Source organism: Cottoperca gobio, chromosome 5 (genome assembly GCF_900634415.1).
Source record: "Cottoperca gobio chromosome 5, fCotGob3.1, whole genome shotgun sequence".
In the NCBI taxonomy this organism is placed as follows: Eukaryota; Metazoa; Chordata; class Actinopteri; order Perciformes; family Bovichtidae; genus Cottoperca; species Cottoperca gobio.
Genome location: NC_041359.1, coordinates 24,912,372 through 24,927,077, shown reverse-complemented (window position 1 = coordinate 24,927,077; position 14,706 = coordinate 24,912,372). Strand labels below are relative to the sequence as shown.

General features: G+C 43.4%; 1 protein-coding gene across 3 annotated transcripts in view; it reads left to right on the top strand.

Annotated features, from left to right (window-relative positions):
* The window catches only part of chd5 (chromodomain helicase DNA binding protein 5), a 37,920-nt gene that overhangs the window by 17,902 nt on the left and 5,312 nt on the right, over positions 1–14,706 (top strand). For 2 of the 3 annotated variants that reach the window (XM_029431403.1, XM_029431405.1), the window contains exons 15-36: positions 131–331; positions 564–701; positions 911–1,032; positions 1,243–1,416; positions 1,733–1,874; positions 3,180–3,311; positions 3,486–3,603; positions 3,709–3,833; positions 3,952–4,458; positions 5,033–5,207; positions 6,527–6,592; positions 6,767–6,855; positions 9,506–9,639; positions 10,256–10,400; positions 10,947–11,106; positions 11,234–11,313; positions 11,462–11,684; positions 11,774–11,863; positions 11,955–12,107; positions 13,086–13,194; positions 13,357–13,489; positions 13,613–13,808. In XM_029431403.1, coding sequence (XP_029287263.1) covers positions 131–331; positions 564–701; positions 911–1,032; positions 1,243–1,416; positions 1,733–1,874; positions 3,180–3,311; positions 3,486–3,603; positions 3,709–3,833; positions 3,952–4,458; positions 5,033–5,207; positions 6,527–6,592; positions 6,767–6,855; positions 9,506–9,639; positions 10,256–10,400; positions 10,947–11,106; positions 11,234–11,313; positions 11,462–11,684; positions 11,774–11,863; positions 11,955–12,107; positions 13,086–13,194; positions 13,357–13,489; positions 13,613–13,808 — 3,412 coding nt within the window. The remainder of the gene's footprint in view (positions 1–130; positions 332–563; positions 702–910; positions 1,033–1,242; positions 1,417–1,732; positions 1,875–3,179; positions 3,312–3,485; positions 3,604–3,708; positions 3,834–3,951; positions 4,459–5,032; positions 5,208–6,526; positions 6,593–6,766; positions 6,856–9,505; positions 9,640–10,255; positions 10,401–10,946; positions 11,107–11,233; positions 11,314–11,461; positions 11,685–11,773; positions 11,864–11,954; positions 12,108–13,085; positions 13,195–13,356; positions 13,490–13,612; positions 13,809–14,706) is intronic. The other variant, XM_029431404.1, reaches the window with a different exon arrangement.

Genomic DNA, 14,706 nt, shown 5'->3' with positions numbered 1-14,706 from the left:
TATTACATATCGCGTCTGCGCTGTAAAAGGTCGTACAATGGGAGAAAGTAAATGATAAAACCTTTAAGTACATCTTCCTCCTGTGATGTGAGAGTTGCTTAGTCATGTCTTTGCTCCTCGTCTCCGTCAGGGTCACTCTAAGGGGCCCTTCTTGGTGAGCGCGCCCCTCTCCACGATCATCAATTGGGAGAGGGAATTTGAGATGTGGGCTCCAGACTTCTACGTGTTGACTTACACGGGAGACAAAGACAGCCGGGCAATCATCAGGGAGAACGAGTTCACCTTTGAAGACAGCGCAGTGAAAACAGGACGCAAGGTGTTCCGCATGAAGGTATGAAACGCATGCAGCTGTTTCACACCACACGCAGGTTTAAACACTTATTTTAGTTTGGGTGGCGAGCGTCCTGCTGTACCCGACACTCACGCTTCATTTACAGTTACAGAACACTCTTACTGGTTCATGCAGCATAAAGTATTATTAGCAATTACAGCAAAACTCCACCTTTCGATCCCACATCTAAATGAGTCAGTGCTACATTTTGTTTCTGTTTTCCCTCCTGCAGAAAGACACCCCTATCAAGTTCCACGTGCTGCTGACGTCCTATGAGCTGATCACTATAGATCAAGCCATCCTGGGCTCCATCACATGGGCCTGCCTGGTGGTGGACGAGGCCCACAGACTGAAGAACAACCAATCAAAGGTAAAGCAGCGTTTGTGGCACTGAAAGAAGCCTGTTCCAGAAACAGCATGGGATATTATCAGGGACACGAAGCAACAGGAAGAGCAGCAGGAAAACAGATACGAGGAGGAAATGTTTGAGCATGAACTTATCCATGAATTAAAAAGACAAAACATTGCATTCGTAATCGAGGCATGTGTGTCATATCTCGTACAATGTGTCCTGTCCAGTTCTTCAGAATTCTCAACGGGTATAAGATCTACTACAAGCTGCTGCTCACGGGGACTCCTCTTCAGAACAACTTGGAAGAGCTGTTCCACCTGCTTAACTTCCTCACTCCAGAGCGCTTCAAGTAAGTCCTTCCTCTCTCTTTTGTAATCTTTCTCCATCTTGCAAGCTGGTGCATCAAATAGATCCCTCCTTAGTTAAGCCTTGTGTTGCTATGTATGGTTTAAATTAAACTAATTAAAATGCATTTAACAAACCTTAAGTAGCACAAGGGTTGTCTTCTTTACGATAGTTTAATTGAATGATTTAATTCTTCTTCGTTTGACCCGTGCAGTAACCTTGAAGGCTTCCTGGAGGAGTTTGCTGATATCTCTAAGGAGGACCAGATCAAGAAGCTCCACGACCTGCTCGGCCCTCATATGCTCAGGAGGCTGAAAGCTGATGTCTTCAAGAACATGCCTGCAAAGACCGAGCTGATCGTCCGAGTGGAGCTCAGCCCCATGCAGAAGTAAGCCCTGGGATATGAAGTAGTTGTAGTAGGAGCTGATTGCTGCTAAAATAACAATTTACTCCTATATACAGTAGTATAAGGCAGTAGTAGCACATATACACATTTTAAATGTACATTAGAAAACCATCAAACATGCTGTTACTGTTTAGGTGTGACCTGTACGCAGTAATATGTCCCCCTCGTTCATCAGCTGGCATTTAATTAACTTTCAGAGGACACTAGTTTGTAATCTCGATGAACTGCAAAGGCTTTAAATGCTATTTTATCAAATTCTTCTCCTGATTCAATCTGATTTCTGACCTCTGACCCGCAGGAAATATTACAAGTTTATTTTGACGCGAAATTTTGAGGCTCTGAACTCGAAAAGCGGAGGGAACCAAGTGTCCCTGCTCAACATAATGATGGACCTGAAGAAGTGCTGCAACCACCCCTACCTGTTCCCTGTGGCTGCTGTGGTAGGGCAGACATTTTATGCACAGTTAAATATTTCAATGATGAAATTGAATGTTGATAGAGAGAGACATAGAGAGACATAGAGAGAGAGAGAGAGAGAGAAGAGAGAGAGAGAGAGAGAGAGAGAGAGAGAGAGAGAGACAGAGAGAGACAGAGAGAGAGACATAGAGAGAGAGAGACAGAGAGAGAGACACACAGAGACATAGAGAGAGAGAGAGAGACACAGAGAGAGAGACATAGAGAGGAGAGAGAGAGAGAAGAGAGAGAGAGAGACAGAGAGAGAGACAGAGAGAGAGAGAGACAGAGAGAGAGAGATAGAGAGAGAGAGAGACATAGAGAGAAGAGAGAGAGAGAGAGAGAGAGAGGAGAGAGAGACAGACAGAGAGAGAGAGAGATAGAGAGAGAGAGGAGAGAGATAGAGACATAGAGAGAGAGAGAGAGAGACAGACAGAGACAGAGAGAGACTAGAGAGAGACATAGAGAGAGAGAGAGAGAGACAGACAGAGACAGAAGAGACATAGAGAGAGACAGAGTAGAGAGAAGAGAGAGACCAGAGACATAGAGAGAGAGAGAGACACAGAGACAGAGATAGAGAGAGCCAACAGATACGAGAGAGAGACATAGAGAGAGAGAGAGAGAGAGAGAGAGAGAGAGAGAGAGAGACAGAGAGAGACAGAGAGAGAGAGAGACAGAGAGAGAGAGATAGAGAGAGAGAGAGACATAGAGAGAGAGAGAGAGAGACAGACAGAGACAGAGAGAGACATAGAGAGAGACATAGAGAGAGAGACACAGAGACATAGAGAGAGAGAGAGAGAGAGAGACACAGAGACATAGAGAGAGAGAGAGACAGAGACATAGAGAGAGAGAGAGACAGAGACATAGAGAGAGAGAGAGACACAGAGACATAGAGAGAGAGAGAGACACAGAGACATAGAGAGAGAGAGAGACACAGAGACATAGAGAGAGAGAGAGACACAGAGAGAGAGACATAGAGAGAGAGAGAGAGAGAGAGAGAGAGAGACAGAGAGAGACACAGAGACATAGAGAGAGAGAGAGACATAGAGAGACAGAGAGAGAGAGAGAGACACAGAGAGAGAGACAGAGAGAGAGACAGAGAGAGAGAGAGAGACAGAGAGAGAGAGAGAGACACAGAGAGAGAGACAGAGAGAGAGAGAGACAGAGATGCCGTTTGACAGAAGATAACACCCTGTATGCCAACGATTTTACCTTTCATCCCCGGGTTAGAAATTCAAAAGGTGCTTACGGAGTATCTCTCCAGTTGATGGATTTGATTGTTGTCCTTGCAGGAGGCTCCTGTGTTGCCCAACGGCTCGTATGATGGCAGCCAACTGGTGAAGTCCTCGGGGAAACTGACGCTGCTTCAGAAGATGCTGAGGAAACTCAAAGATGAAGGACACAGAGTTCTCATTTTCTCTCAGGTAATAGTCGAATGCATATTGAGCTTTCATCGTACGGTGGCCGTGACACTATGAAGCTCCAGCCATCCGTATTAAAGCTATTCCAGTGCTCGTGTCAGCTGTAGGTGGTATCTCATGTCACGTTCCACACATCTGATCGCAGCTACATACACTTGTGATATGATGTTGTTACAGATGACGAAGATGTTGGATCTGCTTGAGGACTTGATGGAGTTTGAGGGTTATAAATATGAACGTATTGATGGAGGAATCACTGGAGGCCTCAGGCAGGAGGCCATTGACCGCTACAATGGTGAGTGTGTGTTTGTGTGGACGCATGTTCTCTTCTTCACAGCTTTCACTCACACACACACACACGCACACACACACTGACCCTCTGCTTTGGTTTTTGTCACAGCACCGGGCGCTCAGCAGTTCTGCTTCTTGCTTTCGACGCGAGCTGGAGGTCTTGGCATCAACCTTGCGAGCGCAGACACTGTTATCATCTACGACTCTGACTGGAATCCTCACAATGACATCCAAGTACTGATTCTTCTGATGCTCGTGTTGTAGCTTTTCATCTACTACTAATCGTTGTGTGAATGCTGTTGACGTCCTGTAACTGTCCGTCTCCTATCCGCCTGTTTTCCCATTCTCCCAGGCTTTTAGCAGAGCCCATCGTATCGGCCAAAATAGGAAGGTCATGATCTATCGCTTTGTGACGCGAGGCTCAGTGGAGGAACGAATCACTCAGGTGGCGAAGAGGAAGATGATGCTGACTCATCTGGTGGTGCGGCCCGGCCTCGGCTCCAAAACCGGCTCCATGTCTAAACAAGAACTGGACGACATTCTCAAGTTTGGCACGGAGGAGCTTTTCAAAGATGAAATTGAAGCAGCGCGGGCCATGGGTACAATTGGAGGTTCGGTTATTTCTTGTGTTTCTGATTTTCGTCACTTTCAAATGCAGATCATGTCTAAGAGCCTCTCATCAACAGGTGAGATCAAAGAGGGCGAGGAAGGCAATGTGATTCACTATGACGACGACGCCATCTCTAAGCTGTTGGACCGCAGCCGCGATGCCACTGAAGACACGGAGATTCAGAACATGAACGAGTACCTGAGCTCCTTCAAGGTGGCTCAGTATGTGGTGAAAGAAGAGGACGAAGAGGTGAGAGTGTAACGATGTTCTCGGTGGGGGGGGGGGGGGTCACACCGATAAAAGAAGAGACAGCGGAGAGAAGTGTTGAGAGATTTGCACGAAGAAGCACTTATTTGTGTCGTGTAGTTACCTTTACACATCGGGACTCGTGCTTCCCGTGCTGCTAAATGTTTAATGATGCAGACAATGTTTGCAAGGCCTTGAAGACACACTGAGGCTGAATGCATTGAAAGAACTCACAGGGTACTTTTACACAATTGGTCCAACGGGAACCTGAGACTTTTAACTTGTTACTTAGTGTCGGCACATTGAAACACAATCGTGCAATGAAATATTGGCCGTTTTAGGTGCAAGGCTACGTGATTCTTCATGCACAAATCCAAGGAATTGTGTCATACCGGCAGCACCAACATGGCCGCAGATACGCAACTAGTTTGTACTCATGCAGTTTGAGGAACATAGTGTCCGTCAACTGTTCACAAATGAGTTTATCGTTTAAAAAACAGGTGACAGTGTCTTCACTCCATATTTACTCTGAAACCTCAGAGTACGTGTCTCCATTTGCCTTTGTGCTCATGTGCAGGAGGAGGTGGAGCGGGAGATCATCAAGCAGGAGGAGAACGTGGATCCAGACTACTGGGAGAAACTCCTTCGTCACCACTACGAGCAGCAGCAGGAGGATCTGGCCCGCAACCTCGGCAAAGGCAAACGCATACGAAAGCAGGTCAACTACAACGATACGACCCAGGAGGACCAAGGTATGCTCCGTCAACGGACGCATGCTGCTTCTCTGTCAGCGCTCACATGTCTGTGTCCTTCTATATTATCATACGGAGTTATGTTTTGGCTGCAGCTACAGCTATGTTCTATTTTTGCCACTATTAGTTTTTACATGTTGGCTTCCCATTATTGACATATAAGCAGAAATACACGAGAGCACATGGGATGCAGAGGAAACAAGCGTTTTGGCTGGTGCTCAGGTGGCAGGTGAGCCGACAGCATATTTCTCAGAAAGAAGAGACACCATGTTGTAAATAAACCGCTCAGTCGGGTCCTGTTTGGGGTTTATTGTATGGATCTGTTCTCTTCTCCAGATGATTTCCCAGCAGTTTAGCCGCTATGAGGAGTATTACCGCCTCCCTCAGTCGATACTAAATGGTGTGCTTTGAATGGCATACTGGGAGCTGTTGCTCGTTATGAAAACAGATCATCTTAAAGATTAACACTTTGTTCTGCTCAAGACATTTCTCTGAGCTCAGCATGTAAGTTACGCAGCTATAATCGGAGTAGTTTCCTCACGAAGGAAGTTTAGTCATGGATTAGCTGCAGCTAAATATGTAATAAATGGGACAGTTTGTTGATGTGCTCCCTGAGTCACACTATAAGAAGTGTTTCTGTATGATAATAAAGTACAGACCAGCTTCAGTGCAGGTCAACAGCTCTTGTTGTAACATATGATCAACTTTGACCAACAGCCCAGTCAGCTAATTCAGTAACACACTTCACACGCTCGGCTTCATTAGTGAGTTATCGAGGTGACATTATCTTGACTCATCATTTGGGCGTATCAGTTCAGGCAGGAACAACACAGAAATGAATCTCCGTGTTTATTAAATTCCTCTCAGGTTGTAAGTCTCAACACGTGCTGTTGACCTCCATTACATCTGTGTGAGTGTGTTGTACTGGCCTGAAGCTCTCATGCAGGTTTATAGTCTCCTTAGTGTGTTTTGAAGCATTTCTTCTTCATAGTTAGTTTCCAGTCTATTGCAGTGACACGTATCCTGCAGTTAAGAGTAGCTTCAAGGTGCTGATTGCCACAGTTCAACAGCAGCTGACTATCCGAGTGAGACTGTTTCAAAGCCCATCACAGTTTAGAGTACACTCTAAGTTTAAAGTGATTGTCTGGCAGAGTAGTCAACCCTCACCTTACTTCACAAGTGGCTTCGATATGCGCATGACGAGCTGTAGTGGTCTGCAGTAATCTGCAGGGCCGTGGCACCATCTGGTGGCCACCGACAGAATGCATTGTACTGTTTCTCTGTGATGTGTGGCTCAAAGTGGCAGGATGATCTTTCAGACAATCAGTCGGAGTACTCTGTGGGGTCCGAGGACGAGGACGAAGATTTCGAGGAGAGGCCTGAAGGTAGGCGGCAAAAAAAAACAAAAAAAATTACTTTCAAACAGCTGTTATGCTCTTAGATGCGTCAATACAGTCAGTAGAGATACTTCTTCACACAGTTATTCTTGATCAAACTGTGCCCATGGTAAGACACTGCAGAGGTCCTCATAACAAGCCATTTGGGTTTTTCTTTTATAGGTGGACGCAGACAGTCTCGTCGGCAGATGAAGAATGAGAAAGACAAACCTCTGCCACCCTTACTGGCACGAGTTGGAGGCAGTATTGAGGTATGAATTACAGGCTGTCGGCCATTCACAGGATATCATATGCAGAGTAAACACAAATGGTACTCAAGTAAAAGTATTGGTGCTTTATAATTATACTGGGAGGAGACCCCGGGGAAGACCCAGGACTCGGTGGAGAGATTATATCTTCTCACTGGCCTGGGAACGCCTCGGGATCCCCCAGTCGGAGCTGGAGGATGTGGCCCGGAGAAGGGAAGTTTAGGGTTTCTTACTGGAGCTGCTGCCCCCGCGACATGTAACACGTCGCTACACTGATCCTCTGCATCTTAAAGTGGAGGTATAAACCGTGTTAGGAGGAACGTTTCTGGCAGCATGATATGTTAGGCAAGAGGATAATTCTTCATTCTGTAAATTGTGACCAAATAGGGGGAATTTGAGGGATAAGGCGACGCTACTGTGCTTCCATAGCTACGTGGATGACACACAACTGTACATCTCTGCTGAACCAAATTATGCTACAGCTGTTAACTCCATCACCACCTGTCTGTCAGTAATAAATAAATAAATAAATGGATGAGCAATAATTTCTTAAAATTAAATGAGAACAAAACTGAAATCCTACTAGTAGGTCCTGTAACAAAAAGAGAGATGATGCTGAATAACATGGGGAAACTTACTCCTTTGATTAAACCTGAAGTCACAAGTCTTGGTGTTATCATAGACTCAGATCTAAGCTCTAATCTAATCCCACATAAACAAGGTGACAAAAGCATCCTTCTTCCACCTTAGAAATATAGCTAAAATCTGACCATTTATAAGTCAAAAGGATGCTGAAAAACTAATCCATGCTTTTATCTCAAGCCGACTCGATTACTGTAATGCACTCTTTACCGGCCTCCCAAAAAACAACGGAGAGACTTCAGCTCATCCAAAACGCTGCAGCGAGGCTGCTGACTAGAACCAAGAGGAGAGACCACATCAGTCAGTTAGCCGCTCTACACTGGCTTCCAGTAACTTTTAGAATTGACTTTAAGGTCCTCCTTCTTGTATACAAAGCCCTAAGCGGAACCGCACCAAGTTACACTGCCAACTCTCTAATCAACTATGTGCCCCCAAGAACATTACGATCATCCACTACTGGTTTATTAAATGTTCCCAGAAACATCCAAAAGAAAATCGGGGATGCAGCCTTTAGCAATTATGCACCAAAGCTATGGAACACTTTACCTGCAGACATTAGGGAGGCAAGCTCGCTCAATATCTTCAAAAGTAAACTGAAAACATATCTCTTTACTTTAGCCTTTTAATGGTGATATTTTATATCTCTTTACTTTAGCCTTTTAATGGTGATATTTTATATCTTTTTACTTTAGCCTTTTAATGGTGATATTTTATATCTCTTTACTTTAGCCTTTTAATGGTGATATTTTATATCTCTTTACTTTAGCCTTTTAATGGTGATATTTTATATCTCTTTACTTTAGCCTTTTAATGGTGATATTTTATATCTCTTTACTTTATCCTTTTAATGGTGATATTTTATATCTCTTTACTTTATCCTTTTAATGGTGATATTTTATATCTCTTTACTTTATCCTTTTAATGGTGATATTTTATATCTCTTTACTTTATCCTTTTAATGGTGATATTTTATATCTCTTTACTTTAGCCTTTTAATAGTGATATTTTATATCTCTTTACTTTAGCCTTTTAATGGTGATATTTTATATCTCTTTACTTTATCCTTTTAATGGTGATATTTTATATCTCTTTACTTGAGCCTTAATGGTGAATTATTACTGGTTTAACATTGAATGTGTAAAGGTAACTAGGATACATATATTTATATAATATATATATTTTTTAAAAACTTGAGATCAGATAGACTGTGTTACCACGGGAACAAGAGAAAGTTTCTCTGATAAATGTGTTTACATGTTCTTTACACAATTAGTGGAAAAGTGAAAGATTAAAGAATATATTGGAGAAAAACTGGCTTCAACCGATAGGTTTCATAAAACTCAACAAACAGGGGTTTGTTTATGAAGCGGGCTTTAACCAAAAGAATCTGGAATCACGGAGATGTCTGTGTTTTATACGTTACAAGGGTCAATAAAGAGTTTGCCAAAGACTACCAGGACTGGGTTGCAAAGGGAGTAAACCAGTTGAAGGGCCACAGGGGCCCATTGTTGATCTCATACTTTCAAAATATGGCCCTGATAGTTTAAAACATTTACAAGAATGGTGTGCCAATGCTATTTTATACTATTTTAATTACCTGCTATTTTATCTGCTATTTCATAGTATTTTAATTCTGCTATTTTTATAATGGTACTTCAGACTCATTTACATCAACACTGTGATTATTGTACTGTAAATCCTCTTATTCTGTCTAATCTTGTACTAATTGTTATGTTTTAGCTGTGAAGCACTTTGGGCTGCAATTCTTGTATGAAAGGTGCTATACAAATAAAGCTTATTATTATTATTATTATTATTATTATTATTATTATTACTGGGCACCGTAACAAACAAGCCCAGCATGTCAGCAAGCATCCCTGCAGCTGATCCTGCGTCCCTTGCCCACATCTCTGAATGAGGCAAACAAGGACAGAATTAGGATTAATACATTATCACTTGTACTGTAATGTATTTCTGTTTTCTGTCTAAAGCCGTTTCTTCTCCTCACAAGGTCCTGGGGTTCAACGCCCGCCAGAGGAAAGCCTTCCTGAACGCCATCATGCGCTGGGGCATGCCTCCTCAGGACGCTTTCAACTCCCATTGGCTGGTTCGAGACCTGCGAGGGAAGAGTGAGCGTGAGTTCAGGTGAGGCCCGAATACATGTAAACTGTGATGCACCAAGTGTTCAAACTAAAGTTCTCTTTTCACACAGTGCAATTTCTTTTAAGTCAAGGGCGGCTCGCCGTCAGGTGAGGAAGTAGCTCTGGGCTATTTCATTCTCTCCTCACATGTAATTGGTTTGCTCAGGGCAAAGCTCCAGACCGCTCGTATCCAGTTTGCAAACGTAGATCTTTACACTTTCAGGGTTACTTCACTTTAGAAAGCACCGGAGCAAAACATTATATAAATAGATATTCAGACAGCAAGTAGCCTGCGTTGTGTTTTCCTACTTTTAAAGTAAAGCATCTATCACTATTCTAGTACGGCTTTCGCTCCTATGATTACTATGTTGCATTTGCATCTTGCTAGTATTACTAGTACTACGACTACTACTGTTATTTTTCCATATTACTTCACATGTCACCACTACTGCAATTACTTACTAATACTATAGTACAATTACTGCGTCTGTGACACTTTCAGATATCAAACATCAAACATACAAAACCAAAAAGATCCAAAAAATGTGCTTCTAATAGAACGAGTGCCGTTTGAGACACGGTGTTAGTGCAGGCGACACATCTTGTTTTCTTTTCATCAGGGCCTATGTGTCTCTGTTCATGAGACATCTATGTGAGCCGGGAGCAGACGGAGCAGAGACCTTTGCTGACGGAGTCCCACGCGAGGGACTGTCTCGTCAACATGTTCTCACCAGGATCGGCGTCATGTCCCTCGTCAGGAAAAAGGTACAAAAGACAACAATACCAAGTCTTCTGCTGGAGCACTGAGATTACACACAGCGGGTCAAACTGTTCAGGCAAGAGGAAAACATTTGCTTTTTTGCTTTGTTTGCCATGTAGCTTACACACCTGGGGAAAGAAAAGACTTCCAAAAGCTTTCTGGATTTTGAGCTTTTTAGGTTTATGTGAAGTAATTTAGCTCGTTTCAAACAAGTGATTTACTGAATCTGGTTGCAACATTAAACATGTACACATACCTGGTGAAGACTTGTGTCAATTGGTTTTTCGGAGACATATGTAGCACCGTCCAATCAAAAGCAGTCAGCTATGTAAACAGGAAGTAAGTGTAGCATCACAAGCAGTAGCTTAATTTCCAAAAAGTTAGATGTAGATGGAAATGAGCTGGTAGATAATCTGGTTCAATATTTACATTAGAACTCGGCTAAATTCAGTATGCCACAAGAACTTTACAATCCCTTATTTAAGGAAAGTAAGCCATCACATGTCAGAGTAGGATTTGCATTATTAGTTGAACTAATCTCTTCTTTTCAGGTGCAGGAGTTTGAGCATGTAAACGGGAAGCTGAGTTCTCCGGATCTGATTCCTATCGGCATGGAGCTGAAGAAACTGACTGAGAGTTTATCTTCAGATCCCAACACCCCTGTGCCAGCCAGCCCCGTGGCGACACAGCCTGGCACCCCCATCCCACCGGGTCAGAACAAAGTCTCTGCATGTTTCCTTTTTGTTTCTATCTGATTGTAAGGTGAAGTTTAGGAAACGTTTTTGCTATGAAAGAAAAGTTTGAGTTGTTGTTGTTGTTGTTGTTTTCTGGACTGCAGAGAAGACTGAGGCTCTCTTGGCTGCCGCCGAAGACAAAGACACCGCAGAGCAAGATAGCAGGAAGCTGTCAGAACAGGAAGTGAGTCCTTCGTCATTCAGTTCCTCTTTCTCCTCTCACCCATCTTCTCTTGGTTCATCACGCACTTCATCATCTTCAGAAGACGCTTCAAGTCAAACTTTTGAACTTGTTGCTTTGCCCTCTATTAACTTTCCTCTTTCTCCCCCAGGTGCTCTGTCTGCTTGTTCCTCGACAGTCTTCCAGTGCAGAGCCAGCATCTGTACCTGAGAAGGCAGCTGACAGAGACGAGAGCAAGGCCGGCTCAGAGGACAAAACAGGAGACGAGAGGGACAGAACCGAGTCGCCCTCTGCTAAGACAGAGACATCGAGCAACTCAAAGGAGTCTGCTGTGAAACCGTCAGAGCTATCATCCAGTCAAACCTCCCCTAAAAGTGAGTGATGTGTCATTCTGTGCTGCACATTTGAATTTTTCCTGCAAGGTTGTACTTCATTTAATCTTTTTGTTTTGTTATCCACACAGTGGAGCCCTGCAAAGAAACAGAGAAGTCTTCAGAAAAAGGAGATACTGATTCTCCTCTGGCGAAAACTGAGGACAAGGAAAATAAGCCAGGTACACTCGCTATGAATCCCTGAAAGGTTGAATAAGTGGTCGTCCATTATACAGATATTTCTTTTAAGAGATCGTTCTGTCAATTATGCAGCTGCTGCAGAGGATATGAAGAGTGAAGATGCATTAGAGGGTCGATTAAATGGAGACAAAGACACTTTGGAGGAGATGGATGAGGCCAGGAACGTGGACAGAAATGGATACAAAACCAAGTTCATGTTTAATATCGCTGATGGAGGTTTTACAGGTAAGAATAAGTCTTACTTTGTTTTGATCATCGATCACAGAAGTGCAGCTGTGTACGAGAGACCGGGCTGTTGACACTACACACACTGTATTATTGTCTAAAGTAAGTCAAACCTATGAACATAACTCCCTCGTAGGAGAGCAGGGACGCTCGGTAAGAACACAAGTTGAATCTATTGTGTTGTAAGTTTAGATTTTTCCAATCTTTGCGATCACTCAAAGTGCTTTACAACACATGTCAGCGTTCACCCATTCACACACATTCATACAGTCAGAGGCTGCCATACAAGGTGCACATCAGCCCGTCAGTAGTGATGCCCATTCACACACACACACACACACACACACACACACACACACACACACACACACACACACACACAGAGGCTCCATACAAGGTGCACATCAGCCCGTCAGTAGTGATGCCCATTCACACACACACACACACACACACACACACACACACACACACACACACACACACACACACACACACACACACACTTGGTCGTCGGGAGCAATTTGGGGTTAGGGATCGAACCACCGTGTTGTATTGTCAACAGGATTCATTTGTCAATGTTCTAAAAAGGTAACATCTGTTATTAAATAGTAATATATAATAATAATAATAATAATAATAATAATATTGTTTTCTATGTAGCTCAGTTTTAATTAATAAGTCTTTTCTTAAGCTTGTTGTCTCCGCGTGTCCACTGTCCTTTCAAATAGAAAGAGGACGATGTGTAACTCACGTCTGCATGTTGTGCTTCAGTATTTACCTCCCCTTGAATACATCTGTGCGCTCCAGTGTCTCACTACGGGGGGGGTTTATTTCAGGTGGCACAAAGAAGCAGCTTTGTTTTCTCATGAATCTTCTTTATGTTGTGAGATGCCTTTCTCTTTATGTGCTGGAAACATCTTGATTGTTACTTTTTTAAGTGTTGCAAAAACTCTTTGTCTTCGTACTTTTGGCCATCAGAGCTGCACACCCTCTGGCAAACTGAGGAGCGAGCGGCGCTGTCTTCTGGAAAGATGCACGACATCTGGCACCGCCGCCATGACTACTGGCTTTTAGCCGGCATCGTAACGTATCCTTTCCCCAGATGTAGGAGCGAGAAGCTCAACATCTGGCAAAGTAATGTCATTACTTATGACCTGGGGGAGCTGCAGTTACAATATATTAACAAACTGTGAGAATACTTTCCACAAGTCTTATTGTTCTGTTTTCCTTCACCGTGAATCTGCCTCAGACACGGCTACGCTCGCTGGCAGGACATTCAGAATGACCCACGCTATGCTATTCTGAATGAGCCCTTCAAAACTGAGATGCATAAGGGCAACTACCTGGAGATGAAGAACAAGTTCCTAGCTCGCCGCTTTAAGGCAACGCTGAGTCCTCATAATTAAAGAAAACCACTGAAGGCTGAAATAATTCAAGGATTAAAAGGATTTGTTCGATATGTGAATGCAAATTAAAACACTGTCTCCCTCCCGCTCTCTCTGCAGCTGTTGGAGCAGGCGCTGGTGATTGAGGAGCAGCTGAGGCGGGCAGCTTACCTGAACATGACCCAGGACCCCAGTCACCCGGCCATCGCTCTCAACGCTCGCTTTGCTGAGGTGGAATGTCTGGCAGAGTCCCACCAGCACCTGTCCAAAGAGTCCCTGGCCGGGAACAAGCCTGCCAACGCCGTGCTGCACAAAGGTCTGTGGTCCAGTTTCAACAAAAGCAACAGTAGGAATTGTCAGAATTTCTGCTTCACTTGCCAAACGCTGGTCAACTGGGAAGATAATCCTGCACAAATAACATTCACAGGTCAAAACGATATAAATCTGTCAGCCCAGCTGTCAGTGTTCAGACGGTGCCTGAAATATTCATTAAAGAAGCAGTTTTGTCCAATAATCCCCCTATGATTTTATAAATATTCCTATTTCTGTATATATTTCATTAAATGCTTAATATTTTTCCTTCTGTGTCTTTTCATAAGCTGCCCCGTTGGAATAACTCGTAACAATCAATGCAGGACTGTAATTGCTGCAGCTGCAAACATCAAGTATCTTTCTTCTTTAACTGAATCATTAATGACTTCATGTTTATAACAAGTGCACTGAAACCATTTCAATCTTTAAAAAGAACACCTGATCAGAGAATCATGTTCAATTAAATGTCACTCTTTCTTGTTTCAAGATACACTTTTTTTGTTTTTATACCTTAAAACTAGATGTTTTCAAAGGGAATCAACAGTTGTGGAGGGCACACGGAGATGTCTGCACACGGCTGCTGTGCGTACAGCGTCTAACAGGCAGTCGGTAAAGATCCTGTTTGACACAGTGGCTTCATTTTATGTTAATTAGATTCCCTGTCACATGCTTACAGTGGTTAGTAGGAGGGAAGTGTGGGATTGAGCCAAGACCACAAACGTAGGCGTTAAAATGTTATGTTTTGAAAAGGTTCCTGTCCGTGACCCTTAGTGGAAATTCTTTATGGTGTTCAGTTCTTGGCAGTAATAACTTTATTTCCATTCTTGTCCTGCGTTTCGCCCTCGTGGTTTCTCTCATTGATCTCTTCCTCTCTAAATGATGCGAGATGCTGCGGCATTAAA